At 50.7% G+C, this 24,881-nt stretch overlaps 1 protein-coding gene across 3 annotated transcripts; it reads left to right on the forward strand.

Annotated features, from left to right (window-relative positions):
- Positions 1–676: 676 nt before the first annotated feature.
- Positions 677–24,653, forward strand: MORF4L1 (mortality factor 4 like 1). 3 transcript variants are annotated; one of them, XM_008160820.3, is made up of 13 exons: positions 677–777; positions 7,443–7,489; positions 10,029–10,096; positions 12,888–13,004; positions 14,993–15,079; positions 16,118–16,198; positions 16,598–16,623; positions 17,452–17,540; positions 19,485–19,586; positions 21,344–21,432; positions 21,979–22,151; positions 22,668–22,752; positions 24,408–24,653. In XM_008160820.3, the coding sequence occupies exons 1-13, from the start codon at positions 738–740 to the stop codon at positions 24,490–24,492; spliced, it is 1,089 nt and encodes a 362-aa protein (XP_008159042.1). In that variant the 5' UTR covers positions 677–737; the 3' UTR covers positions 24,493–24,653. The 3 variants fall into 3 exon arrangements, with proteins under 3 accessions (XP_008159042.1, XP_054569398.1, XP_054569399.1); XM_054713423.1 differs by lacking the exon at positions 12,888–13,004 and having other exon boundaries at positions 679–777; XM_054713424.1 differs by lacking the exons at positions 677–777; positions 7,443–7,489; positions 10,029–10,096; positions 12,888–13,004 and adding an exon at positions 11,630–11,648.
- Positions 24,654–24,881: the final 228 nt, after the last annotated feature.

Consider the following 24,881-nt stretch of genomic DNA (forward strand, 5'->3'; position numbering starts at 1 on the left):
TTTTTGTGCAATTCTCACTGCGCACATATTTTGCAGCTGAGCCAACTAGGGACTTTTGAAACAGGAGAGCGACGTGAGGCCCTGCATACATACACGTGGCGTGTTTTGTGCACATCCCTGGAAATTGGTGACGAAGGCTGCAGGAGCAGAGTGACGCACCGCACTCCTAGGGGCTTCAAGGCCAAGCTCGCGCCTGCAGTCCCGTGGGACCGGCTCGAACCCCTGGGATCCGCAGGCCACGTGGACTAGCAGGGAGCCCGGATTGATGATGGTGGGTCCCGTCCAGGCCTCGGGGCCCTCGCGCTGCCCACCCCCTTTCCTCGCAAGCCGCCTCGCAAGCACCACGTCCTGGGGGCCCGCGGCCTGCACACACTGGGCCTTTCCCGCTCTTTATCGCCCCAAGAACCTCCTCCTTCCCGCACCCCAACACCGCCCAGAATCAGGGGATGGGGGGGGAGGCGGGGGAAAGCGGATGAGGAGTGGCCCCGGAACTACAGTTCCCGGGATGCCTCGCGCGTCGCGGCGCAGAGCGCGTGCGCGGCCGGGGGCGGGGCGGTTGGCAACGCGGCTGCGCACTCGCGGCTTCTGTGAGGTGTTTGGGCGCCGGCAAATCGCGCCCGGGATGTAGAGCGGGCGCTGCCCTCGGCGTCTGACGCGCAGCTGGGTGGGGTGGCGAGTGGGGGGCGGTAGTCGGGGTGGTGGGAGAAGGAGGAGGCGGCGGCGGCGAATCCCTATAAATGGCGCCGAAGCAGGACCCGAAGCCTAAATTCCAGGAGGGTGAGTGTGGGCCCCGGGCGAGGCGGCTAACGGCGGCGGGGCGGCGCGGGGCCGGCGGCGCTTTGTGCGGAGGCGCATTGCGGCGCGGGTGCGGGCGCGGCCCGGGGAGGGCGCTCCGTGGGGGGCGGGGGAGGCCGAGGGCCCGGGGGGCGCGGGCGCGGCGGGCCTTTCCCGCGGCTGTTGTGTGTGAGGCGGCGGCGGCGGCGCGGCCGACGGAGCGGGCGGTGGGAGGGCCGGGCGCCATGGCGGTGCGGAGGCGGGAGGCGGCGGGCGAGCAGACAACGGCCGCGGGCTCGGGGCGGCGACGTGGGTGGGGGGCGGGGGAGGGAGGAGGATGCGGGGCCCTGCGGGGCGGGGGGGGGGCGCGCGGGCGGGAGAGCGGCGCCGCGAAATGGCCGCCGCAAGATGGCGGCCGGCGCCTCCCGCGCCCCCTCCCCGCCGGGCGGGCGGGCGCCGCTTTGTGCTGCCCGCGGGGCCCCGCTCTCGGCCCGGGGCGGCCGCTCGGGGAAAGCGGGGAGGAAGCCTTCCTGCCGCCCTTTTCAGATAACGGGGCGGGCGGGCTCCCGGGCGGTGACATCTGAGGAGCAGTGACTGGGAAGCCCCCTGAGTTTATTTCATTTTATTTTTTAAAATATGTGTTTTACTGACTTTCTCAGAGAAAGCGGAAGGGGGTGGGGAGAGAATCAAGGGTGGGCCGCCTCCTGCACGCCCCCTGCTGGGGGGGGGGGCGAGCCCGCTACCCGGGCCTGTGCCCTGAGCGGGACTCGAACCGGCCACCCGCGGGTTCCCGGATGAACGCCGAACCGCTGAGCCACACCGGCGGGGCCCAGGGAGTATGTGTTTATTCATTGGCTTTTTATAAAAACTTAAAAAAATATACATTTATTGGTTTCAGAGAGGAAGGGAGAAGTAAAGAGAAACATCCATGATGAGAGAGAAACATCCATGATGAGAGAGAATCATGGATGGGCCGCCTCCTGCACGCCCCCTGCTGGGGGCCGAGCCCGCTACCCGGGCATGTGCCCCGAGCGGGACTCGAACCGGGGACCCGCTGGTTCCCGGATGAACGCCGAACCACTGAGCGACACCGGCCGGGTCCTGGCAGTGTGTTTATTCATTGGCTTTTTTTAAACTTTTAAAAATATATATATTTGTTGACTTCAGATAGGAAGGCGGGGAGAGAGAAGCATCCATGATGAGAGAGAATCATGGATCGGCCGCCTTCTGCACGCCCCCTGCTGGGGACCGAGCGCCCTATCCAGGCATGTGCCCTGAGCGGGACTCGAACCGGGGACCCGCTGGTTCCCGGATCAACGCCGAACCACTGAGCGACACCGGCCAGGGCTATTCATTGGCTTTTGGTGGGCAGGGCTTTGGGCCGAGGGTACAACCTGGCCACCCTCCCTACCCCCCTCGCAGGGCAAGACAGTGCTTTGATTTCACAGTGAAGGAGGGGAGGCCTGGTCGTGGGCTAAAGTGGCAGTAAAACGCTTTAAAATTCCCTTTGTTGCTGGGCATGTGGGTGTTTGCTTACCATCGAGGTCCAGAGGGCGGCGGAATATGTTCCTAGTCGCGATTTTCAGACTTGAGTGTGCTTTAGGATTGCTTATAGGGTCCTATATCCCAAACCTATGTTGTAAAACAGATATTTAAGAAGTTTTTAAGAAAAATTAAAAAATACATGTTTTTGCCCTGGCTGGTTTGGCTCAGTGGATAGAGCGTCGGCCTGCGGACTGAAGGGTCCCAGGTTCGATTCTGGGCGGGGGGGGGGGCGGGGGGCAGGTGCCCAGGGTGCAGGCTCGATCCCCAGTGTAGGGCGTGCAGGAGGCAGCCAATCAATGATTCTCTCTCATCATTGATGTTTCTGTCTCTCCCTTTCCTTTCCTCTCTGAAATCAATAAATATATATTTAAAAAATACATGTTTTTATTTTTTAGAGAGGGGCAAGGGAAAAAGATGGAGAGAAACATGAATGAGGAGGAACATCCTGGAGCGCTCCCTACTGGCGTCAGCCCGCGACCCGGGCCTGTGCCCCGACCGGGAATCCAACCGGTGGCCTCCTGGGTGGATGCTCAACCGCTGAGTTGAGTTTATACCTGCGGGGGTTAAGGGCCATTTAAAAAGAAAAAAACTTTTATTGACAGGAAGGGAGAGGGATAGTTAGAAACATTGATCTGAGAGAAACAGCGATCGCTGGCTACCTCCTCCGCGCCCCCTACTGGTGATCGGCCTGCAACCCGGCATGTGCCCTTGACCGGAATCGAACCCCGGGACCCTGCAGTGCCTGGGCCGACGCTCTATCCACTGAGCCAAACTGGCCAGTTGTTTGTTTTTCTTTTTTGTTTGTTTTTATGATTGGCTCCCTCCTGTGGATTTATTTTTCTTCGTGTTTTAGAGCAGGGGTTCTTAATCTGAGTCAGTGCAGATAATTCAGAAGATTCGCAAACTTGGGCCGGAAAAATATTACCTAACTGAAATTCATTTTAGTATTTCAATTAGGAATGTGGCATCCCACCCTCCTCCCCCAAACAACAACCCAGTAGTATTAAGTAGTATTAGCGGTATGTTTTCATATTCTTGGTATTAAAGCTGTTGAAGATATGTCTCCTCATGACTTCAGAATGTTCTGTATCAACTGAATTAATGCCATAAATTAATTGCTGTTTTGCTAACCATGTCAATGTAGGTGGTTTCCTTGGTAATACTGTGCGCTACGTTTTTATGAAACATGCTAGGGGAAGGCTCATGGCTTCGTCCGACTGTCAGGGTGGGTGACAAACCCCTCCTGTGGGAGGGAAGGCGCAGGAGGCATGGTCTTCCCGAGAAAGTGCTTACATTCTAAACTACACTGAGTGGCCAGATGATGATCTCTGAACGCATGATAATCTGGCCACTCAGTGTGTGTGTGTGTGTGTGTGTGTGTGTGTGTGTGTGTATGTATTAGAGGCCCGGTGCATGAATTCGTGCATGGGTGGGGTCCGGCCAGCCTGGCCAGGGGGAGGGGACATGGGCGGTTGGCCGGCCTGTCTGCTGGTCAAACTCCTGGTCGAGGGGACAATTTGCATATTAGCCTTTTATTTGATAGGCAGATGATTATGCTTTCAGAGATCATCATCATCTGGCCACTCAGTGTAGGAGGATGTAGGGTGAGGGGCGTGGGTGACAAAGGAGAATCCCTGTGCTGCTAGAGTGGTGTTTTATTTTTTAAATCCTCACCCAAAGAGTGAGGGTATTTTTTCCATTGGTTTTTTTGGGGGGAGGGAGGAAGGAGAGAGAGAGAGAGAGAGAGAGAGAGAGTCACACACATCAATGTGAGAGAAACACTGGTTGCCTTCCGTAGCACCCCACCAGGGGCGGGGATGGAATCTGCAACCCAGGTATTGCCCTTGACTTGGACTCGAACCCGAGACACTCCCCGGTGCAGGCCTGAGCCACCACAGCGGGCTACAGTGGTGAGTTAGAGGAAAGTGGGAACCAGGTACCTTTAAGCAAGGCTTTGAAAGCTCCCTGAGCCTCTGTCCTTACCATCACTTCCAGATGTTTTCTCCTCTCGTGTCAGAGCTGAGTTGCATAAGTAGCATTAAGAAATAACAATTGTTTATGTGACAGTTCAGAGGATACCTTGTAAGGAAAAGGAGCGTTCCAACGGTTGTAATAAAACACTGCCGAAGAAGTGACCTTATGTAATGCTGCAAATACGAATGATCAGAAATAGTATTTTTTGTAATTCCTTTAAACTTGAAAGTATTTTTCTCATTTCATAGTGGTACAGCATGTTATATAAGCAGTTTTTAAGCACAGTATTTTGCACCGGACTTGGTCTTCGTGTAAAGAAAACTGTGGGGCCCATTTTCGGGGGTGGGGGGGGTCCTTGCCTGGCCAGGACTTGGGACATGGCTGACGCTGGCCTCGGAGTGTTCCTGGACAGGGAGCAGGGGGACGGCAGTCCTGTGCATCCTGCAGTGGCGAGCATCGGGCCGGACGACAGTTGTAGTTGGATACTAGAAAGGATTTCGAGTGGAGAAGGGTTTTGAAATCATACCTGATACGGCGGTTGGCTCTTCTCCAATCACCAGGCTTTCCCTCCGCTTCCATGAAGGAGGCATTTGTTTTCCTGGATCCTACTCCTCAGCCAGCTTCCATTTATTTTCAACAAATTATTAGGGCCCTGCAGCTAGAATGGGGGTCAGAGGGCTTTCGCTTCCGTGCAGCTGTCTCCAGCAGCAGTAGCCGAAAGGATGGCGGCGGTGAGGCCATTTTTAGGGTGCCTTTGAAGTTTCCCTGGAGAGAAATTGAGACACAGGTCAGATCTTTGGTGCTGCTGCTGACTAGCTCTGGACCTTACCTGTGCCCTGGGCTCCTGGCCCACAGTGCTCAGCGACGGCTCTAGCCCAGGCCTCTCAGCCCCAGGCGGCCACTCAGTGCCTCTCCATGGCCCCATAGCATCATCCACGATGGACCTGAACCCCTCCCCTCCCCCTCCCGTTCTGGTTCGTGCTCAGCAGCCCGGAAGGCCGCCTGCACGCGGTGCTCTGCTTCGCTCTCCTGACTTCTCTCGGGGTTTGGTTCGGGCGCATTCAGCGACCCGGCTGCTGGAGACTCCTGTGACCGCTCCCTATCCAGTCTCCACGGGGAGCTCTGAGGGGCCCCAGCCCCAGGCAGTATCCTCAGAGGGGACCCCTCGCAGGAGTCACGTAGCGAACGTTAATCAGTAAAGCCACTGAGTCTCCTTGGAGAGGTTCTAGTACGTTCTCTGGTGAGGCTTCTGGTCAGTCATTTTAAACACTGCTCTGGGAAATCTGGTCAGAGTTGGGAATCCTGTGCAGAATCAGGTCCACGTTTCATCACGTGACGTGTAGGCATTCTGTGGTCTGTAACTTGCACGCCTACCTTTGCACGCTTACCCGATGCTGTAGTGACGGCGCATTGCTCCTACTGAAAGAGGAGTGTCACTCAGCATGTGTCCCTCCACTTGGACCTTTGCCTTGACCTTGGCAGCAGCTCCTCGGTCCCTCTCACTGTTATGAAGATAGTTAACATGAAACCGGGGGTTGTGTAAAACCGTCCGCTTACCTATCCCGGCTCCCCATCAGCCTGACAGCGCTACACAGGCAGGTGCATGGAGGACCCGGGTGACATATCCCGGCTCCCCATCAGCCTGACAGCCTACACAGGCAGGTGCATGGAGGACCCGGTGACCTATCCCGGCTCCCATCAGCCTGACAGCCTACACAGGCAGGTGCATGGAGGACCCGGTGACCTATCCCGGCTCCCCATCAGCCTGACAGCGCTACACAGGCAGGTGCATGGAGGACCCGGTTACCTATCCCGGCTCCCCATCAGCCTGACAGCCTACACAGGCAGGTGCATGGAGGACCCGGTGACATATCCCGGCTCCCCATCAGCCTGACAGCCTACACAGGCAGGTGCATGGAGGACCCGGTGACCTATCCCGGCTCCCCCTCAGCCTGACAGCCTACACAGGCAGGTGCATGGAGGACCCGGTGACCTATCCCGGCTCCCCATCAGCCTGACAGCCTACACAGGCAGGTGCATGGAGGACCCGGTGGGTGACATCCCGGCTCCCCCTCAGCCTGACAGCCTACACAGGCAGGTGCATGGAGGACCCGGGTGACATATCCCGGCTCCCCCTCAGCCTGACCGCGCTACACAGGCAGGTGCATGGAGGACCCGGTGACCTATCCCGGCTCCCCCTCAGCCTGACAGCCTACACAGGCAGGTGCATGGAGGACCCGGGTGAAGGTGTTGAAAATGAACAGTCAGGTTTGCTGTGATATTTAGGTTGAAGGTTTTTAAGTTGTAATTTTTGAAGACTTAAAAGCAGCAGTAATGTGTTTATATGGGGAAACTGCTCTAGCCTCTCCAGAATTGAGCGGGTGGGCTCTTTTAATTTAATTTTAGACCTAAAGGACCTGAGTGTGTGGGACGGCCTGTCACCGGTGGGTCTGTTGAAACCACGTGGAGAAATACGTTTCTGCTACAGTAATGTGATGTGGCGCTGCCGGGAGCCTCCTGCCTGAGTGACCGGCCTCCTCCGGTCCCTTACGTGTTAGTCTTACCGGCAGGTTCCCATAGCGTGTGAGCTCCAGAAGTTGGGATTCTTGTGTATTTTGGGTTCATTGAAGCAGCCCAGTGTCCAGAACATGGATGATGAACACACAGAAGTCGTGAACATGAGGCTCTTTAAAAACAAACCCCCAGCCATTTGTGATTCACACGGACATTTTAATGTGTAGGTTGCTTTACTGATTTTAATTAATAAAAAGTCTGGAGCGGAGCTGTAGAGAGAGCATGTGGTTCTACACGCGGATACATCTCCGCCATTGAGAACACAGCCACCCGCCAGCGGGCAGATGCCGGTTGTGTCTGCCTGCAGTGACAGGCGGCTGGTGACTTAAACAGATGGGCATTCGGACACGCTGTGCTGTGGTTACAGCAGGTACTGAGGTGTGATGTAGGACACTGATTGTTTGTGAAGGCAGCTAAACTACGAAATACTGAAGTTTGGTCCGAATGGGGATCCGGGCACAGCCGCTCCCACTTCCCTGGTTTTGTGAGGAAACGCCGGGTACAGGTGTGAGGGCTCGGTGTGACTCTTCGGCGTGCGGAGGAATGACCGCTCACCCCTGCTCTTTCCTTTCCAGGTGAGCGAGTGCTGTGCTTCCACGGGCCCCTTCTCTATGAAGCCAAGGTAGGCAGCCTGTTTCCTGTCGGGAGTTCCGGGAACGGCTGGTCTGGGCTAAGGCTCCTTTTCCACAGGCGGGGGGGGGGGGGGGGGGGGGGGGGTCTCCCTCCTGTGCCTGGGCGTCCTGCCCCCTTCACCCGGGAGTTGGAAGGAGCATTTGAGGAGAGAAGACTGGTTACTGATCGGAGGAGCAAGAGCATTTGTAATTCAAGACTTGTGAGAAAACACTACCAAGATCAATTTTATTTTTTAAAAATACATCTTATTGATTTTTTACAGAGAGGAAGAGAGAGGGAGAGAGAGTTAGAAACATGGATGAGAGAGAAACATCCATCAGCTGCCTCCTGCACCACCACCCCCCCCTCACTGGGGAGGAACCCGCAACCAAGGTACATGCCCTTGACCGGAGTCGAACCTGGGACCCTTCAATCCGCTGGCTGACACTATCCACTGAGCCACACCGGTTAAGGCTCAATTTTCTTTTTAAATCCTCACCTGAGGATATTTTTCCATTGATTTTTTTAGAAAGAGTAGAAAGGCGGGGGGGGGGGGGGGGGGGAGGACCATCGATGTGAGAGAGACACATTGATTGGTTGCCTCCCACATGAACCCGACCAGGACCACGGATTAACCCTGCAACCGAGGTACATGCCCTTGACCAGAACTGAACCTGGGACCCTTCAGTCTGCGAGCAGATGGTCTACCCACTGAACCAAACGGTCTAGGGTCCAAGGTCAAATTTATTTTTATGATTGTATTTTCCCCCCAAGGTCAATTTTATATGCAATATGCTAAGTATGCACTGAGCTAATTAAATTATGTTAAAGCTAACATTAGGAATGAGTATATTTAACTTTTATTCGTTGTTTTGTTTGGCAAAGTTTGAATCCTGAGGGGGCTCCCTTTTCTCCATCTGTGTGTGCAGAGATGATAAAAACCTGATTTTACAGGCAAAGATGAATGGGATAATGCGTTCCAAAGTCAAAGATATTTCTAGTACTTTCTGTTAACTTCTTTAGGACAAATAGTAGTTGGTGGCTTTTTAACAATTGTGTTTTTTTTTTTTAAGAAAATGAGTCACGGTACACAAAACAGCAAGCTATGTATGTTTAATGCTTTCATTGATTATTTTTGAGAGAGAGGGAAGAAGGCATAGAGAGAAGCATCCGTCAGCTGCTGCCTCCTGCGCGCCCCCTGCTGGGGACGGAGCCACAGCCCCGGCTGGCGCTCCAACCACCGGAGCCACACCGGTCATGGCACGGACAGTTCACATTTCTGAGTTCCTCTTTGTAAAGAGTTTTAAATTAGAAACCAGGCCGCTGGTGGGGCTCAGTGGTCGAGTGTCGGTCTGTGAACCAGGAGGCCAGGGTTCGATTCCCGGTCAGGGCGCATGCCTGCGTTGTGGGCTCAACCCCTGGGGAAGGGCGTGCAGGAGGCAGCCGATCCATGGTTCTCTCTCATCACTGATGTTTCTCTCTCTTCTCTCCCTTCTCTCTGAAATCAATTAAAAAAATATAAACAATAAATCTAAAACCAGATAGTCACCACTTGTCATAGTTAACAACCTCCTGTGTCCATTCTAATTTGTTTGGCTGGTTTTAAGAACAGAAAACATTTTTACTCTCTCACTTTGCAAGTTGCTGATATTCTGCACCCAAACATTAAAAAAAAATTTTTTAATGTATTTTTATTGATTTCAGAGAGGAAGGGAGAGGGAAAGGGAGCTAGAAACAACAATGATGAAAGAGAATCCTGGATTTGCTGCCTCCTGCACGCCCCACACTGGGGATCAGGCCCACAACCTGGGCATGTACCCCTGACTGGAATCAAACCTGGGACCCTTCAATCTGCAGGACGGCGCTCTATCCACTGAGCCACACCAGCCAGAGCCTAAACATTTTATAGCCTTTCCATAAGCTAGGGAAACGGTCAGATATGTTGTAAATGTTTGTCTTCAGCTGACTGTGTTTTTGAAATTACAGTTTCTGGCCACTTGGACTTGGAGAAAGTGGAGACTAACGCTCACGAGCTGTTCTGGGAGCTCGTGTAGCCCCTTGTCCAGGGTTAGGGCCCTCGTGCTATGGCTCTTCGCTTTGCTAGACTGACTCCAGCAACTGGTGACATTGCGGCACTTTTAGAATTCTCACTGCTTTCAAAGTTTCCATAATGCTCTTGTAGAGAGTCACATTGTGGGGGTTCATTTTGGCCACCTCAGAGTTTAAGTGTAGAAAGAATCTTGGAAAGATTGGATACTTTATTTTTAAAATATATTTTACTGATTTTTTTATAGAGAGGAAGGGACAAGGATAGAAAGCTAGAAACATCGATGAGAGAGAAACGTCGATCAGCTGCCTCCTGCACACCTCCCACTGGGGATGTGCCCACAACCAATGTACGTGCCCTTGACCGGAATCGAACCTGGGACCCTTCAGTCCGCAGGCCGATGCTCTATCCACTGAGCCACACCGGTTTCAGCAAGATTGGATACTTTAAAATCATCTCTTCTTTAATACCTCTGAGTGACATTTTTTCTTTTTTATTTCAGTGTGTAAAGGTTGCCATAAAGGACAAACAAGTGAAATACTTTATACATTACAGCGGTTGGAATAAAAAGTGAGTATTAGATCTTTAAAAACAATCTTCTATTTATAATTTTTAAAGTAACGTGTATCATAAACTGGCACAAACATGCTTCTTAATTGTACAGTTTTAACATGACATGTTTTGCAGCAAGGGTGAGCCATTGAGTATGATGGAAATAGAATAGAAATTAGGGTGCAGCCATTTTATTTTACATTTTTTGGAGTAATTCTTGTGTTCTAGTGTAATGTCTCTGATCATCATTGGTCAACCAGCTAACCTTTTTTGGGTTTGCTTACACTTTATTTTACATTTATTTAATTTCTCCCCATCACCATTTAACCACTCTGCCCTCTTCCCCCTCTGACCCCCTACAATCACCACACTGTTGTCCATGGGTGTCTCTTTTTTTCTTTTTTGCTCAATCCCGCCACCCTACAACCCTCCCCTTCCCCGCAATCCTCCCCTCCCCCACACCCCCTCTCCCGTTTTGGAATATTTTAGGATAGTTTGATACATATATATTTTTGCCCTTAGCACAAACTCAGTCACTATGTATGTTATGTCGAGCAGTTACAGTCAAAGTGAGTTGGATTTTTCTACCTAGAAAAGGGAAAGGGATAGAGATTGTCTGATCTCCAAGTAATGACCAACTTAGGTTGACAGAATGTGATTTCATGTATTTCAGTTTTACCACATGGCTTACTACAGACACAGGCATTTCATTACAGAACTTAACTCTCCACCTTGAAAAGTTAGTGTTGTTTTTAAGATGGAAGATTTTTATTGATTTCAGAGAGGAAGGGAGAGGGAGAGAGAGATTGAGAGAATCACGGATCGGCTGCCTCCTGCACGCCCCACACTGGGGATCGAGCCCACAGCCTGGGCATGTGCCCTTGACTGAAATCGAACCCGGGACCCTTCAGTACTCAGGCTGACGCTCTATCCACTGAGCCACACCCGCCAGGGTGAGAGCGTCTCTTTAAGCGGGGGTGCGTTGGTCTGTGCTGGGTGTGGGCAGTGGGTAGATGGAACACCTAGAACGCCCAGCTGGTGTCCCTCTCAGTGACGGCCCTTGCACCCTGGGGCCCACAAACACCACGTCTGATGATGTACTCCTTGGGGCTTTTACTGGGAGAGCTTTTCAGTGACTCAGTCAGTGGTGGCGTTTTATCTGCAAAGGGGGGGCTTCGTGTGCCTGAGTGTGCGTGGTCCCCGTCTCCCCGGGCACTGCCCCCTGATTGGCTGGTGCTCCTACTGGGGAGGGCGGCTCGCTCTGTGAGGATGCCCGACGGTGATCTTGTTCCCACAGTCCCCTCTCCAGGGGACCGCCCCGGGGGTTAGGTCCTGAGGAACGTTTTCCGCAAATGCTTTTCGCTAAAAGGAGAAAGCACAGCAAAACAGAAAGCAGACCCTGAGCCTTCCCCACTGGTGAAGTCGTAGAAAGGGGGGCACTAGAGGCAGTTCTCACCCCTTAGGAAGTCGCCCCGGTAACGGTAACGGAATACTTCTAATGACGACAGGAGGTAACGGAACTCAGTGCCTCTCGCTGGGAACACCGCTTCTGAGCTTAACTCTTTCACGTGTAAGAGACGTTTTGCATAAAACGACGTGTGGGTGTGTACAGCTCAGAGGATGGGGTTTAAGTGGTGTTTATAGTTTAAGAAATTGTGAAAACACCAAATTCTTATAGTTTCTCATTTCACTGCTTCAAAATATATTAAGAACACTTTTTCCTTTGTAATGTTATAGTCCAGTTTTCAGCTAATTTTACATAAAATATTAAGTGGTTCTTTGAAATAGAAGAAAAATGGCAATAAATATTAGAGAGCTTTATTAATACCTGTGTAGATATACTGAGGAATCTGAATATATCAAGGTGTGCTTTGTGGTTGATTTGGTATGGAGGTAAATAGGTGTAATTTTGAAAATGTTCATCCTTAGTATTTAGGGGAGCCTTAAGGAAGCCCGTCTGAGGGGGTGGTTACTCAGTGCCCGCGTGTGGGGTGCTCGGTGCTGTGTGCGCAGGGCCAGCCTCACTGGCTTTGTGGGCTCCTCCGAGCGGCCTTCAGAAAACCCCTGAATTCTCGTGCACGTCATCTGCACACACTGTTTGAGTATTTGCCCCTTAGCTACGACCTTAATAATTAGCCATCTGTGTTCCTCAGAGCAGAACATGCCCTTTGATTTCCCTGTGGTTCAGCGAGGGTGATCAGCTCCTGGCAGACAAAGAAACTCGGAGCTGATTGCGTTCTTTAGATCAAGGTCCTTTTTTTTTAATTAAAAAAACGGGTTAACTTTAGGTAGGGGAGAGAAAGAGAAACACTCCTGTGGTTCCCTTACTGATGCGTGCACCGGTTGACTCTTGCATGTGCCCTGACCAGGGATCAGCCCGTCCCCTGGGGAATCGGGGAGGCTCTCAGCTGCAGCGCTCCCTGGCCAGGCCCAAGGTGCTCCTTGTCAGAGGGGGAAGGGGTGTGCAAGGTTCTGAATGAACTTTGTGGTAAGTAAAAGTCGGCCAGTTCCCTTGACTTGAGAGAGAATTAGAACAGCTGTAAGTAGAGGTAAATAAAATCCTCATTTCCCAAATGGTTCGTGGGGTATCTTACTTTCAGAAAATTATGCAGTAAAGCTCCCCTCCACATTGGAATTTCCTTAAACGTCAGTCAGTGTATCCGTGGTTCTGAAGGCTCGATGGGTAAGATCCCTAAGTTTCCAAGCCTCCCTGGGACTGGTTGACCCGACAGTTAAGTTGTGCCTGAATCTTAAGCCTCGGCTTATTGTGCGCTGGTTACTGAGACTCTGTGCTGTGCTTCTGCATCAGAGGTGCTGGGCGGCCCAGGCGCTCTGAACACGCGTGGAAGACACGTGAGGATATTGTAGCCCTTTTTCCTGTTCCTGAAGGAGCTCCCTCAGTACACCACCCCCTCCTGACCTCTAGGTAAATGCATGTTTTCACGTTTTTCTAGGCATCGTGGAGGGTGGTTTTAGTCCTTCCCCTTTGGCTGTCTTCCCTCAGAGGTCAGGGGGCAGCCACTGACTGAAGGCTCGAGGACACGCCTACCGGTGTCACGAAGGAGCTCCCTCAGAGGAGGAAAGAGGCCCTGGCACGGCTAGCGAGCCCCTAGGGAGGCGCCGCTCCCTCCCCGCGGGCAGAGCGCGGCAGGCTGGGAGCCGGGAGGTCACCATGCTGTTCCTGGCGGGTCAGGCATCACGTCTTGTTTTTTAACCCATTATTACCTGAGGGTATGTTTTTCATAGAGTCTAGAGAGAGAGAAGGGGGTCGGGGGGAGAGACATCTATTTGTTGCCTCACGCACACACCCAGACCAGGGACCAACCCGCGACCCTTTGGTGCATGGAGTGACGCTCTAACCACTGAGCCCACCCGCCAGGGCAGAAACCCTATTTTGAAGAAGCTTTTTTTAAATATATATATTTTATTGATTTTTTACAGAGAGGAAGTGAGAGGGACAGAGAGTTAGAAACATCAATGAGAGAGAAACATCCATCAGCTGCCTCCTGCACACCCCACACTGGGGATGTGCCCACAACCAAGGTACATGCCCTTGACCGGAATCGAACCTGGGACCTTTCAGTCCGCAGGCCGACGCTCTATCCACTGAGCCAAACCGGTCAGGGCGAAGAAGCTTTTTAAAAAAAAAATATACTTTATTGATTTTTTACAGAGAGGAAGGTGGAGGGATAGAGAGAGAGAAACATCGATCAGCCGCCTCCTGCACACCTCCTACTGGGGATGTGCCCGCAACCAAGGTACATGCCCTTGACCAGAATCGAACCTGGGACCCTTGAGTCCGCAGGTCGACGCTCTATCCACTGAGCCACATGGGTCAGGGCAAGGAGCTTTTTTCTAGAAGCCAGCACGCCTTAGCAGCCTGCTGTTTCAGCAGAGTGGGTGGGGCTACGTTTTGATTGGAGAAAGCCCTCTTCAGTCACACCGTGGAAGCCAGTATATTCCTTTGTGAGTGAAGGTTAGAGGATGTGGTCTGAGAAGCCATTGTATGCGATGCTTTCATTCACAGCGTTAGCCCGATCCATCTAGTGGTCATGAGTATTGTGTGTCTCCTAGTATGTTGCTCACACACCTCGAGTGTTAATTTTTTTTGTGTTAAACTCTCACGGGTTTTACCGGCTGTGGCGTGGGTACTGCTATTCTCATTTTAAGGTGATGGAACGAAGGCACAGAATTCTGTAACTTTGCTATTACAGCTAGGAGCCACTTGGTTTTCTTTTAAAAAGGCAGCGGATCGTCTCTTGGCTGCTTTCTTTTTTTTAAATTACAGTTTGTTAAGGTATCTTCATTCTGTGAGATAACTGTTTAGGGACATGCCACCTGGTTCCTGAGGTTGTTCTGTGCTGGGCTTCCTAATCCGAGGTGCTGTGGGGCCCAGGTGCGCTTAACACACTGTTACATGCCAGGCTCCGTTACATGCCAGAATCTTGGTACATGCCAGACTCTTGGTACATGCCAGGCTCTGTTACATGCCAGAATCTTGGTACATGCCAGACTCTTGGTACATGCCAGGCTCTGTTACATGCCAGAATCTTGGTACATGCCAGGCTCCATTACATGCCAGACTCTGTTACATGCCAGGCTCCGTTATATGCCAGACTCTTAGTACATGCCAGGCTCCGTTACATGCCAGGCTCCGTTACATGCCAGGCTCTTGTTACATGCCAGGCTCGTATGCTGTTTTGAAAAAGGATTGAATAATTTGCTTTGCACTCTGGCAGTTAGAGTTGGAATGTTGCTTTTGAGAATAGGAAGTTTCCTTCCTTCACAGAAGGGAGACTTCCACTTGAGTCCCCGTTCACCCAGAGTCTTGCCTCGGGGATTTCTAAAGAGTAACTGGACAGAGTCTGCGTGGAGGTGAAGGTGCTTGAATGACGTGGCCTTTTCTCTTTGCAGCTGGGATGAGTGGGTCCCGGAGAGCAGAGTGCTCAAGTACGTGGACACCAACCTGCAGAAGCAGCGCGAACTGCAAAAGGCCAATCAGTAAGTTCGGTGGCAGCTGAGAACAAGGAGATACGGCTTTAGGTTAATGTTCGGGAGTGGAGTGAACAGTAGACACCATGCTGGCGGCCTGGCTTCCAGGTGATTCCTGGCGCTTGTCAGTCGCTGTGGGACGGCTTTGGCCTCAGGCAGTCAGAGGCCTCTCCTGGGAAAGCAGGCAGCACAGCTCTGAGTTCCCGAGTCCATCCTTGGAGGAGGTGGGAACACAGGGTGTTGCTGGAAATTCCCGTAGTTGGCAAACACTGTCATCTGCTCTTGTCGGCTCGGGAAGGCGCAGCTGTGTAGGAGGTAATTAGGAGAGGGGGCGCCCCATCATTAACCTGCAGCTGTAGAAGCACCCTGAGAAAAGGAACCCAGAAGACGGGCGGTCTATTTTCTTTTCATTTCAAAGCTGAAACATAGGTCAAAATTGAAAATAAAGAGATCAAATAAAGCATTGGGATTAGTGAATTCCAAAACAAATGGAATTTTCAATCATGTGAGACAATCTTTACTAATAAAAGAGATGCAAATTGACCATGCCTTCATGACACCCACCAGCCAATCAGGAGTGAGTATGCAAATTAACCCGACAAAGATGGCAGGTTAATTTGCATACACAGGCACTGAGTGGCCCGTGGCGGGGCGGGACACAGGCGTTCTGCACCGCCCCAGCTGCTCCGGGCCTCTGGGCAGCGTGGGAAGGCAGAAAGGCGGCTCCGGCCTGAGCAAAGGCGGTGCCGGCAGCCAGGGGGAAGGCAGGCCCATTCTGGCATGAATCTTGGTGCGTCGGGCCTCTAGTCTATTATAATCACCTTCTACCTTTATTTTAATTTTGGTAGATATAGAGAGCAAATTCTTAGGCCTTTTAGTCTTCTTGAATGGTTTCATTTCTGTAAATATATCATCTGTTTGTCCAACTTGTGAAAACTATGTATCAGAACATGTATCTATAAGCTTGGTATAAATTTCAAAATGGAATCAATTATTTTTCCATCTAAGGGCTCATTTTACAACGACTTCATTGCACTTGTTTTGCAGGGAGCAGTATGCAGAGGGGAAGATGAGAGGGGCGGCCCCAGGGAAGAAGACGGCGGGACTGCAGCAGAAGAGCGTGGAAGTGTAAGTCTGGCTCCCTGTGTCCCTGTGTGCACGGCGCTACGTGAGTGGCCGTCGGTGCCGTCACCCCGTGCTAGGGCTTATGGGTAATAGAAGCTGGAATAGGGTAACTTTCTTTTCTTTTTTTTTTTTTTAATTCTCACCTGAGAATATTCTTTTCCATGGACTTTTAGAGAGAGCAGAAGGGGAGGGGCAGAGAGAGAGAGAAACATCGGTGTGGAGGGGGAGGAGGATTTAACCAGCTACCAATAAGAATCCTGTGTCTGAGCAGGAAACTCCTCCTGGCCTGATTTTATCATTCAAGGCCGTATTTCCCTAGGAACTCATCCCTGATAAAAAGGAGTTGGAACAGAGGCAGTTTTACTAGCAATAATTATGTATCTTTTTCCCTTCTCTTTTCAGGAAAACAAAAAAGAACAAACAGAAAAGTAAGCATATTTTGTTAAAATTATTTACTTTTATAATATTTAACTTTAAATTGATTTAAATTTAAGTTAGGCAGGTTTTTAAAAAGTCATTTACTTAATTATTTTAATGTTTTATTTCAGGAAAGGAGAGGGAGGGAGAGATGGAAACATTGGTGGTGAGAGAATCATTGAATGGCTGCCTCCTGTAGGCCCGCTGCTGGGGAATTGAGCCCCAACCCTGTGGGCCATGTGCCTTGACCCATGCCTGGGGTCACAATTGTGACCTCCCGGGTCAAAGGTTGATGGTCTCAGATGTGACTCATGGTGGTGCAGAGCGGCACCGTGACCTGACACCGTTTTCCAGGGAGGAGCTGAGCAGTATTTCCATCATGGTCATTCTCAGGGACGCGCCCTGAGGATAGCTTGTAGAGGGCAGTGTTACAGATGTTCATAAAGGTCACATTGGTGGTGGGAATGGGATTCTTTTTTAAAAAATATATTTTATTGATTTCAGAGAGGAAGCGGGAGGGAGAAGGAGATAGAAACATCAGTGATGAAAGAGAATCATTGATTGGCTGCCTCCTCCACCACCCCCTCCCCCCCCACTGGGGATCGAGCCCACAACCGAGGCACATGCCCTTGACTGGAATTGAACCCGGGACCCTTGAGTCTGCAGGTCGATGCTCTATCCACTGAGCCAAACCAGCTAAGGTGGAATGTGATACTTTAACATAGATTCAGTAACACCTATGTCAAGGGAAAATGACAAGAAGGGTGTGTTATGAGAGCTTTTTCTTAGGAATTTGTCATTTAATCATTTAAGAATCTCTCTCACCCTCCCGTTTCCAGCACCTGGGAATGGAGACGGTGGCAGCACCAGCGAGACCCCTCAGCCTCCTCGCAAGAAGAGGGCGCGAGTGGATCCGACTGTGGAAAACGTGAGTGTCCCTCATCTGAGCAGCAGCAGGTCAGCGTGCTGGTCTCCGCTCCGCTCCTGTGGCAGCACAGGGAGCGGCAGGACTCGTGTCAGAGCCCGGCTCGCAGGTGCTCACTGTCATGGACACACTCCTCCTGTTGGGACAGAGGGGGGGGGTGGGTGTGTGTGTGTGACAGGGTGTGTATATGTGTGCGTCACGGTGTGTGTGTGTGTCACAGGGTGAGTGTGTCACAGAGTGTGTGTGTGACAGGGTGAGTGTGTCACAGAGTGTGTGTGTGACAGGGTGTGTATATGTGTGCGTCACGGTGTGTGTGTGTGTCACAGGGTGAGTGTGTCACAGAGTGTGTGTGTGTCACAGGGTGAGTGTGTCACAGAGTGTGTGTAATTCTAGGTGTGTCTTGGTTAGATACCCCCCTCCCCCAGCTCATCCGATGTTGGTGAGTGTTGGGTTTCTGCACACGATTAAATGTGTCTGCGGTGTTGGCTGCATCGGGCCTCAATAACGTCCTTTTGTTAAAGGGGTGGAGACGCCGTAGGAACGGAACTCCTGTTTATACCCATTTGCCTGCGGTGCAGCTGGTTTTATTTTACGTCGTTTTGCTCAGTCGGAGAACTTGGTGACATTGAAGACGTGCAGTGTGGATTGAACAGGTCACACTCGATGGCTTCATAAACCAGAGAACTATGAATTGTGTGTGTATAATAGCTTTGAATTTAAAAAAATTTTTTTAAAAATATATTTTTATTTATTTCAGAGACGAGAGAGAGGAAGAGATAGAAACATCAGTGATGAGAGAGAATCATCGATTGGCTGCCTCCTGCATGCCCCACACTGGTGATCGAGCCCGCAACCCAGGCATGTGCCCTTGACTGGAATCGAATCTGGGACCCTTCAGTCCTCAGACTGACGCTTTATCCACTGAACCGCATCGGCCAGGGCTAGCTTTGAACTGTTAAGTGATAAAAAGTCTTATTTCCAATTTATTATGTTTATAACTTCCAAAATTATGAATTATAACCCTGAAAGCAAGGTTAGAATTTTTAAAAAAATGTTTTCAGCCCTAACCGGTTTGGCTCAGTGGATAGAGCGTTGGCCTGCGGACTCAAGGATCCCGGGTTCGATACCGGTCAAGAGCATGTACCTTGGTTGCGGGCACATGCCCAGTAGGGGGTGTGCAAGAGGCAGCTGATCGATGTTTCTAACTCTATCCCTCTCCCTTCCTCTCTAAAAAATGGATAAAATATATCAATTTAAAAAATATTTTTCAGAGAGGAAGGGAGAGAGAGGTATGAAGGATGAGAGAGTATCATCGCTTGGCTGCCTCCTGCACGGCCCCCAGTGGGGATCAGCCACAGCTGGGTATGTGCCCTGACGGGATCAAACCATGACCTGGCTCCAGGACCTGGTTCCACTGTCGGGTCACATGGGACAGGCAGCAGGGATGGGATGTTACTCCTAGCTGACACAGTTTACATTTCTGACGCTACGGTCACATGGCAGTGGTGTTCTTACGCGCGGCGTGTTCTGGAAATGCGACACCGTGAGGACCCATTGAAGGCTTCACTGGTGGTCCGTGCACTTAGTGGTATGTTGTACCTTTGAGTGAGAGTGTTTGGGATGGACTTTGAATATCAACAAATATGGAAACAGTAAAAGCACAACAGTCAGCACACAGAGCGGTCACTTACAGAAGATCCGGAACTCGCTAAGGAATTGTTGTCTTCACGTGAAAAAGCACCGAATTAACTAATTTCCTGTCGAGAGGACATTCCTGTTTCCTGGCAGCTGCTTGACGTCTTTTCATTCTGACTGAAGAGACAATGAGGCGGCCTCTGAGCCCCGAAAGGCTTACGCCCAGGGCCTCTCCGGGCGAGGCAACTCCTGTCGGTGGAGGAGCTGACTGGGCAGCCAGAGGAGGCGGTTCACAGACCTTTCTTCTTGCAGGAGGAGACGTTCATGAACAGAGTGGAAGTCAAGGTGAAGATTCCTGAGGAGCTGAAACCATGGCTGGTTGACGACTGGGACTTAATCACCCGTCAGAAGCAGGTAACGGGCAGCGCCTCTGGTCATGATGCGCGTGTGTTCTTTCCAGTGTGGAACACAAGCCGCTTCTAAAGGAGCAGGGCGTGTGGACTGGACTATTGAAGGTGTCCCTCATGAATGCTGTAATTGAGAGAGTGTTGGAAGAATAAAAGTACATACATAAAAGTTTGAGTTAAAATGATACCAAAAGATGGAGAGGATTCATTTTCGGAAGCCACTAGAGCAGGAATTACCCTGAGAATGGCTAAAGACAAAGAAGCGCGTTTCCGGTCCTCTTACTGAAAGTGGGACGTCCTTACGTGTGTCCCTGCTGGTGAGATGGAACAGGAAGCGCACAGTGCCCGCTGCAGGCAGGCATGGCCCCCACAGAACCAGGATGCGGGGGCCTCGTGAGGAGGTGCCCGTGTGACCCCTCAGCTGCTCCAGAAGGAGAGACTAGGACAGGAGCCGGTGTCCTGTGACGAACAACGTGGGGGCGGGGGTGACTCCTGAGAGACCCGGGTCATGGACAGCATGTGGGCTCCGTTCATTCTTGCATGGGTCTGGCCACACGCCAGGATGGAAACCGTGGCTCCACCATTTACCCTCTGGGGTGGCACAGGTTGCTCAGGCACCTTAGTTCCCACATTTCGGGGAGGAATGGCCCCGGCCTCAGAGCTGATGAATGAGGAGGAGAAAGAATTGGGCGTAGTGTGCACACGGAGTGATGGACAGCATGGACGTGCATCTGTGTGCGGGTCCCACATACAGGTTAGTTACGTGTGTCCAATGGGAGCCACTGGCCACGTTTGGCTGTTGATTTGAAGTTAGTGAAATGACTTTTCCTTGGCCACATGAGCCACGTTTTAAGGGATGGACAGTGCCGAAACCAGTTTGGCTCAGTGGATAGAGCGTCGGTCTGCGGACTGAAGGGTCCCAGGTTCGATTCTGGTCAAGGGCATGTACCTTGGTTGCGGGCACATCCCCAGTGGGGGGGTGTGCGGGAGGCAGCTTGTCGATGTTTCTCTCTCATCAATGTTTCTAGCTCTCTATCCCTTTCCCTTCCTCTCTGTAAAAAATCAATAAAATATATTTTTTTTAAAAAAGGGATGGACAGTGCTTTTACCTATTTTGTAGTAAATACTATTGATTTTTTTTTTAACACATTTTTATTGATTTCAGAGAGGAAGGGAGAAGGAGAGAGAGAAACATCAATGATGAGAGAATCATTGATTGACTGCCTCCTGCACGCCCCCTTCTGGGGATCAAGCCTGCAACCCAGGCATGTGCCCTTGACCGGAAATCGAACTGGGGGCCCTTCAGTCCACAGGCTGACACTATCCACTGAGCCACACCGGCCAGCGCTTGAGTGATTTTTTTTATCATTAAAGCTTTGCCAGTATAATTTTTCTGTAAAACAGATAATGCCAGTACAGTGGATCCTCTGGTTACATCGGAGGTCCGTTCCTACGACACGACATAACGTGATTTTCACTGTGAGTCGGAACCCACCTACATAAGCACCTACGTCACTCACATGGAGCACAGACACAGCAGTGATGAAGTGAAACAGTAAAAAAAGTTAAAAGAAAGATAACAATTCCTGACCTTTACTTGTGGTAAATAAATAATAAAACATAAAGCACATATGTACACACATCGAAGCGACGGAACTTTTTTATAAATAAATGGGAGATGGCGACATAACCACGAAACGACATACATCAAGGCTGACGTAACCCGGGGACTGCCTGTATTTAAGTGCATTTCTTGTTTTACAGCTCTTTTATCTTCCTGCCAAGAAGAATGTGGATTCCATCCTGGAGGATTACGCAAATTACAAGAAATCTCGTGGGAACACGGATAATAAGTAGGCTTATAGTATACTCATGTGTGAACAATATCCAAAGATACTTCTTTCAGCTTCTTTTCAAATAGTCTTATTTCCAAATACATTACGTGAAATGTGTACCTACTTAAAAAAAATACTATCAAACACTAGCAAAATAGAATTTCACTGGCTTGACACAAGGGTTTGGCTGGCAAGCTTTTTGTTACAGAGCAGATAGTAAAATTTTAGGTAAAAAATATAAAAACCACTTTTAGCCTGAGGGCTTTATTTGTGGGATTGGTTTTTTGGGCTCTTGCTAGATCCCTTTTTAAAACTGTTTAGTAAAGATTTCATCTCATTTTATATATATACATATACATATACATATATATATATATACACATACATATATATATATACACACATATATATATATATATATATGTATATTTTTTTTTACCCTAACCCTCATCTTATTATCTAACCTTTTACTTAATCCCTGGTGCGCATGTTGATTGAATTAATTCCCATCTCAGTTCTTTTCAGTGGCTGTTTGGGTGTACATTGTTTTTGCTCGTTTGTCAGGGAGTATGCTGTGAATGAAGTGGTGGCCGGGATCAAGGAGTACTTCAACGTCATGCTGGGCACGCAGCTGCTCTACAAGTTCGAGAGGCCGCAGTACGCCGAGATCCTCGCGGACCACCCTGACGCGCCCATGTCCCAGGTGTACGGAGCGCCGCATCTACTGAGACTGTTTGGTAATGCGCCATTTAGGAAACAAAATGCCACTCTTACCACCCACCCCCTCCTTGAGCCTTTAATTTAAAAAAAAAAAATGCTTTTATTGACTTTTTGGTTTTCTTGAGAGAGAAGAAGGGAGAGGGATAGAGAGAAACATCCATCAGAAACATCATTAGTGAGCTGCCTCCTACACACCCACTACTGGGGATCGAGCCCGCAGCCGGGCATGTGGCCTGACGGAATGGAACTGTGACCTGGTTCCTGGGTTAACACTCCTCCACGGAGCCACACCCGCTGGGCCTTTAATCTTCTTTTCTTTCCTCATTGATATCAAGGAGTAACACAAAATAACATTCTAAAACATTGCATTCCCATTTGAACTTGTGCCTAATATTATTATCGAAGTTTAAAAGTTGAGTCTCTAAAGTTACGTCTTTAAAAGGAGTTGGCGATGGTTGTGTTTGCTGCCATGATTAAAGTAGGCACGTCGTGCTCCTGGGTGTAACTTTGACGAAGTTGTTTTGTCTGAACAGTACGCATCGGCGCCATGCTGGCCTACACGCCTCTGGACGAGAAGAGCCTGGCCTTGTTACTGAATTACCTGCACGATTTCCTCAAGTAAGTCCGGGCGGGTGCGTGACATGAGAACCAGTGTGCGGGTAGTCCCGAGTGGCTGGGGGGACGGCGCTCGGTGTTGCACTGTAAAGTGGAAGTGAGGACAGGGCAATATGGTGGGCCTCTCACAGGGCGGAGGTGGCCGTGATGGGGAGGGACGGCAGCAGCTGGCTGGTCTGGAGGAGACGGAGCGCAGATCCGCGCTGTCGTGCGTGAAAACTGGTGAATCAAACACTTCCAACTATTAGGGTAGAGAAGGGGAAAAAGTAGCGCAATATTTATATGATTTTTGTGGTGAGAGTGGCCTTTCTAAAAAACAATAGAGGAAATGGTTGATAAACTTGACTACAAATACTTCACATTCTACGTGATGAGACTCTGCTCTTAAAGGTGATGGGTGATGGGGTGCTGCGGAGGAGAAAGGGCCTGGTACCTGAATATACAGAGTTTTGCTATGAGGAGAAGATGAGCGAAGCATGACGAGTAGCACATGGGAATTCAAAGACGTGGAAGTCCACGAGGATGTTCAACATCACGACAGTGAAAACATGGCTGGTCAGATTAGCTCAGAGTGAGAAGATTGAAGGCCTGGGGGAGACTGTTGTACTTGTGCGGGTTTTGGGGCGTTTTGGCCGTGCATATTCCGTTTTTACCCATGCGTCCTCCTTGAGTGGGAAGTCATGCTTTTGGAAGCTTATCCTGTAGAAATACGTGAATGCACCACGATTTCCAAGCAGGTGGTAATGGAGAGGGCGCTGTGACTCCCCTCATTTGTAGAGAAACATTTTCAATCTTTTTTTTTACTATATTTTTATTGGTTTCAGACCGGAGGGTAGAGGGAGAGAGAGAGAAACATCCATGATGAGAATCATGGATCGGCTGCCTCCCGCACGCCGCCCACTGCTGACTGAGCCCGCAACCCAGGCATGTGCCCTTGATGAGGATCGAACCGGGACCTTTCAGTCCGCAGGTTGATGCTCTATCCACTGAGCTGAACGGGGTAGAGCAATATTTTCAATCTTTACAAACATCTGGGGAAGTCCAGTTCAACTTGACAGTGGATTATTTCATGGTGTGGTACTGGGAAGAAAGGGTGACATTTTCTATTGCTACTTCATACATTCCTGTATTTGAATTTCCTTAACAACGTGTCCTATATAATAAAAACTAATATGCAAATTGACCTCACTCCAACTCACAAGATGGCAGCCCACATGTGGACACAAGATGGCCTGCAGGGGAGGGCAGTTAGGGGTGACCAGGCCTGCAGGGGAGGGCAGTTAGGGGCAATCAGGCCTGCAGGGGAGGGCAGTTAGGGGCGACGAGGCCTGCAGGGGAGGGCAGTTGGGGGTAACCAGGTCGGCAGGGGAGGGCAGTTGGGCGCAATCGGGCCGGCAGGGGAGCAGTTAGGCGTTGATTAGGCTGGCAGGGGAGTGGTTAGGTGTCGATTAGGCTGGCAGGCAGAAGCGGTTAGAGGCAGGCAGGCAGGCGAGTGGTTGGGAGCCAGCAGTCCTGGATTGTGAGAGGGATGTCTGACGGGTCCCAGATTGGAGAGGGTGCAGGCTGGCTGAGGGACACACGCACGCACGCACGAATTTCGGGCCCCGGCCTCTAGTTTCTATAATGAGGGATTTGTAACGAGGAACTTGTATTTGTAGGTATCTGGCAAAGAACTCGGCGACTTTGTTCAGCGCCAGCGACTACGAAGTGGCCCCTCCCGAGTACCACCGGAAAGCCGTGTGAGGCGCTCCCCTCCCGTTGGGATCCCGGCCACGCTTTCTGTCCTTAGTCCTCCTGTACAAACGCTGTACTTCGGAAATGTTAGTGTATAACAGAATCGGTGTTGTTTTCTGTTGGATTTTAAACAGAGAAAATAAAAGGGGTTCCAGCTCCTTTTTCCTTTCCTTCTCTCTCTCTCTCTCTCTCTCATGTGGAAGTTGCTGCCAGTGTGTCGACGGACAGCAGAGACGTGCCCTCGCTCTCTGTGCCCGGTTGACAAAGCTGCTTTACTGCTGGTGGTCCTCCTCTGGCACCGCGCACTTTTATAGCGTGTGATGCCGACACGCCGACCCCTAGTGCCAAAGGCTCGCTCCGCGTCTAACCGCCGTCACCCGTCTGTGCTCCTTTCTGTT

Source organism: Eptesicus fuscus, chromosome 25 (genome assembly GCF_027574615.1).
Source record: "Eptesicus fuscus isolate TK198812 chromosome 25, DD_ASM_mEF_20220401, whole genome shotgun sequence".
Classification (NCBI taxonomy): domain Eukaryota; kingdom Metazoa; phylum Chordata; class Mammalia; order Chiroptera; family Vespertilionidae; genus Eptesicus; species Eptesicus fuscus.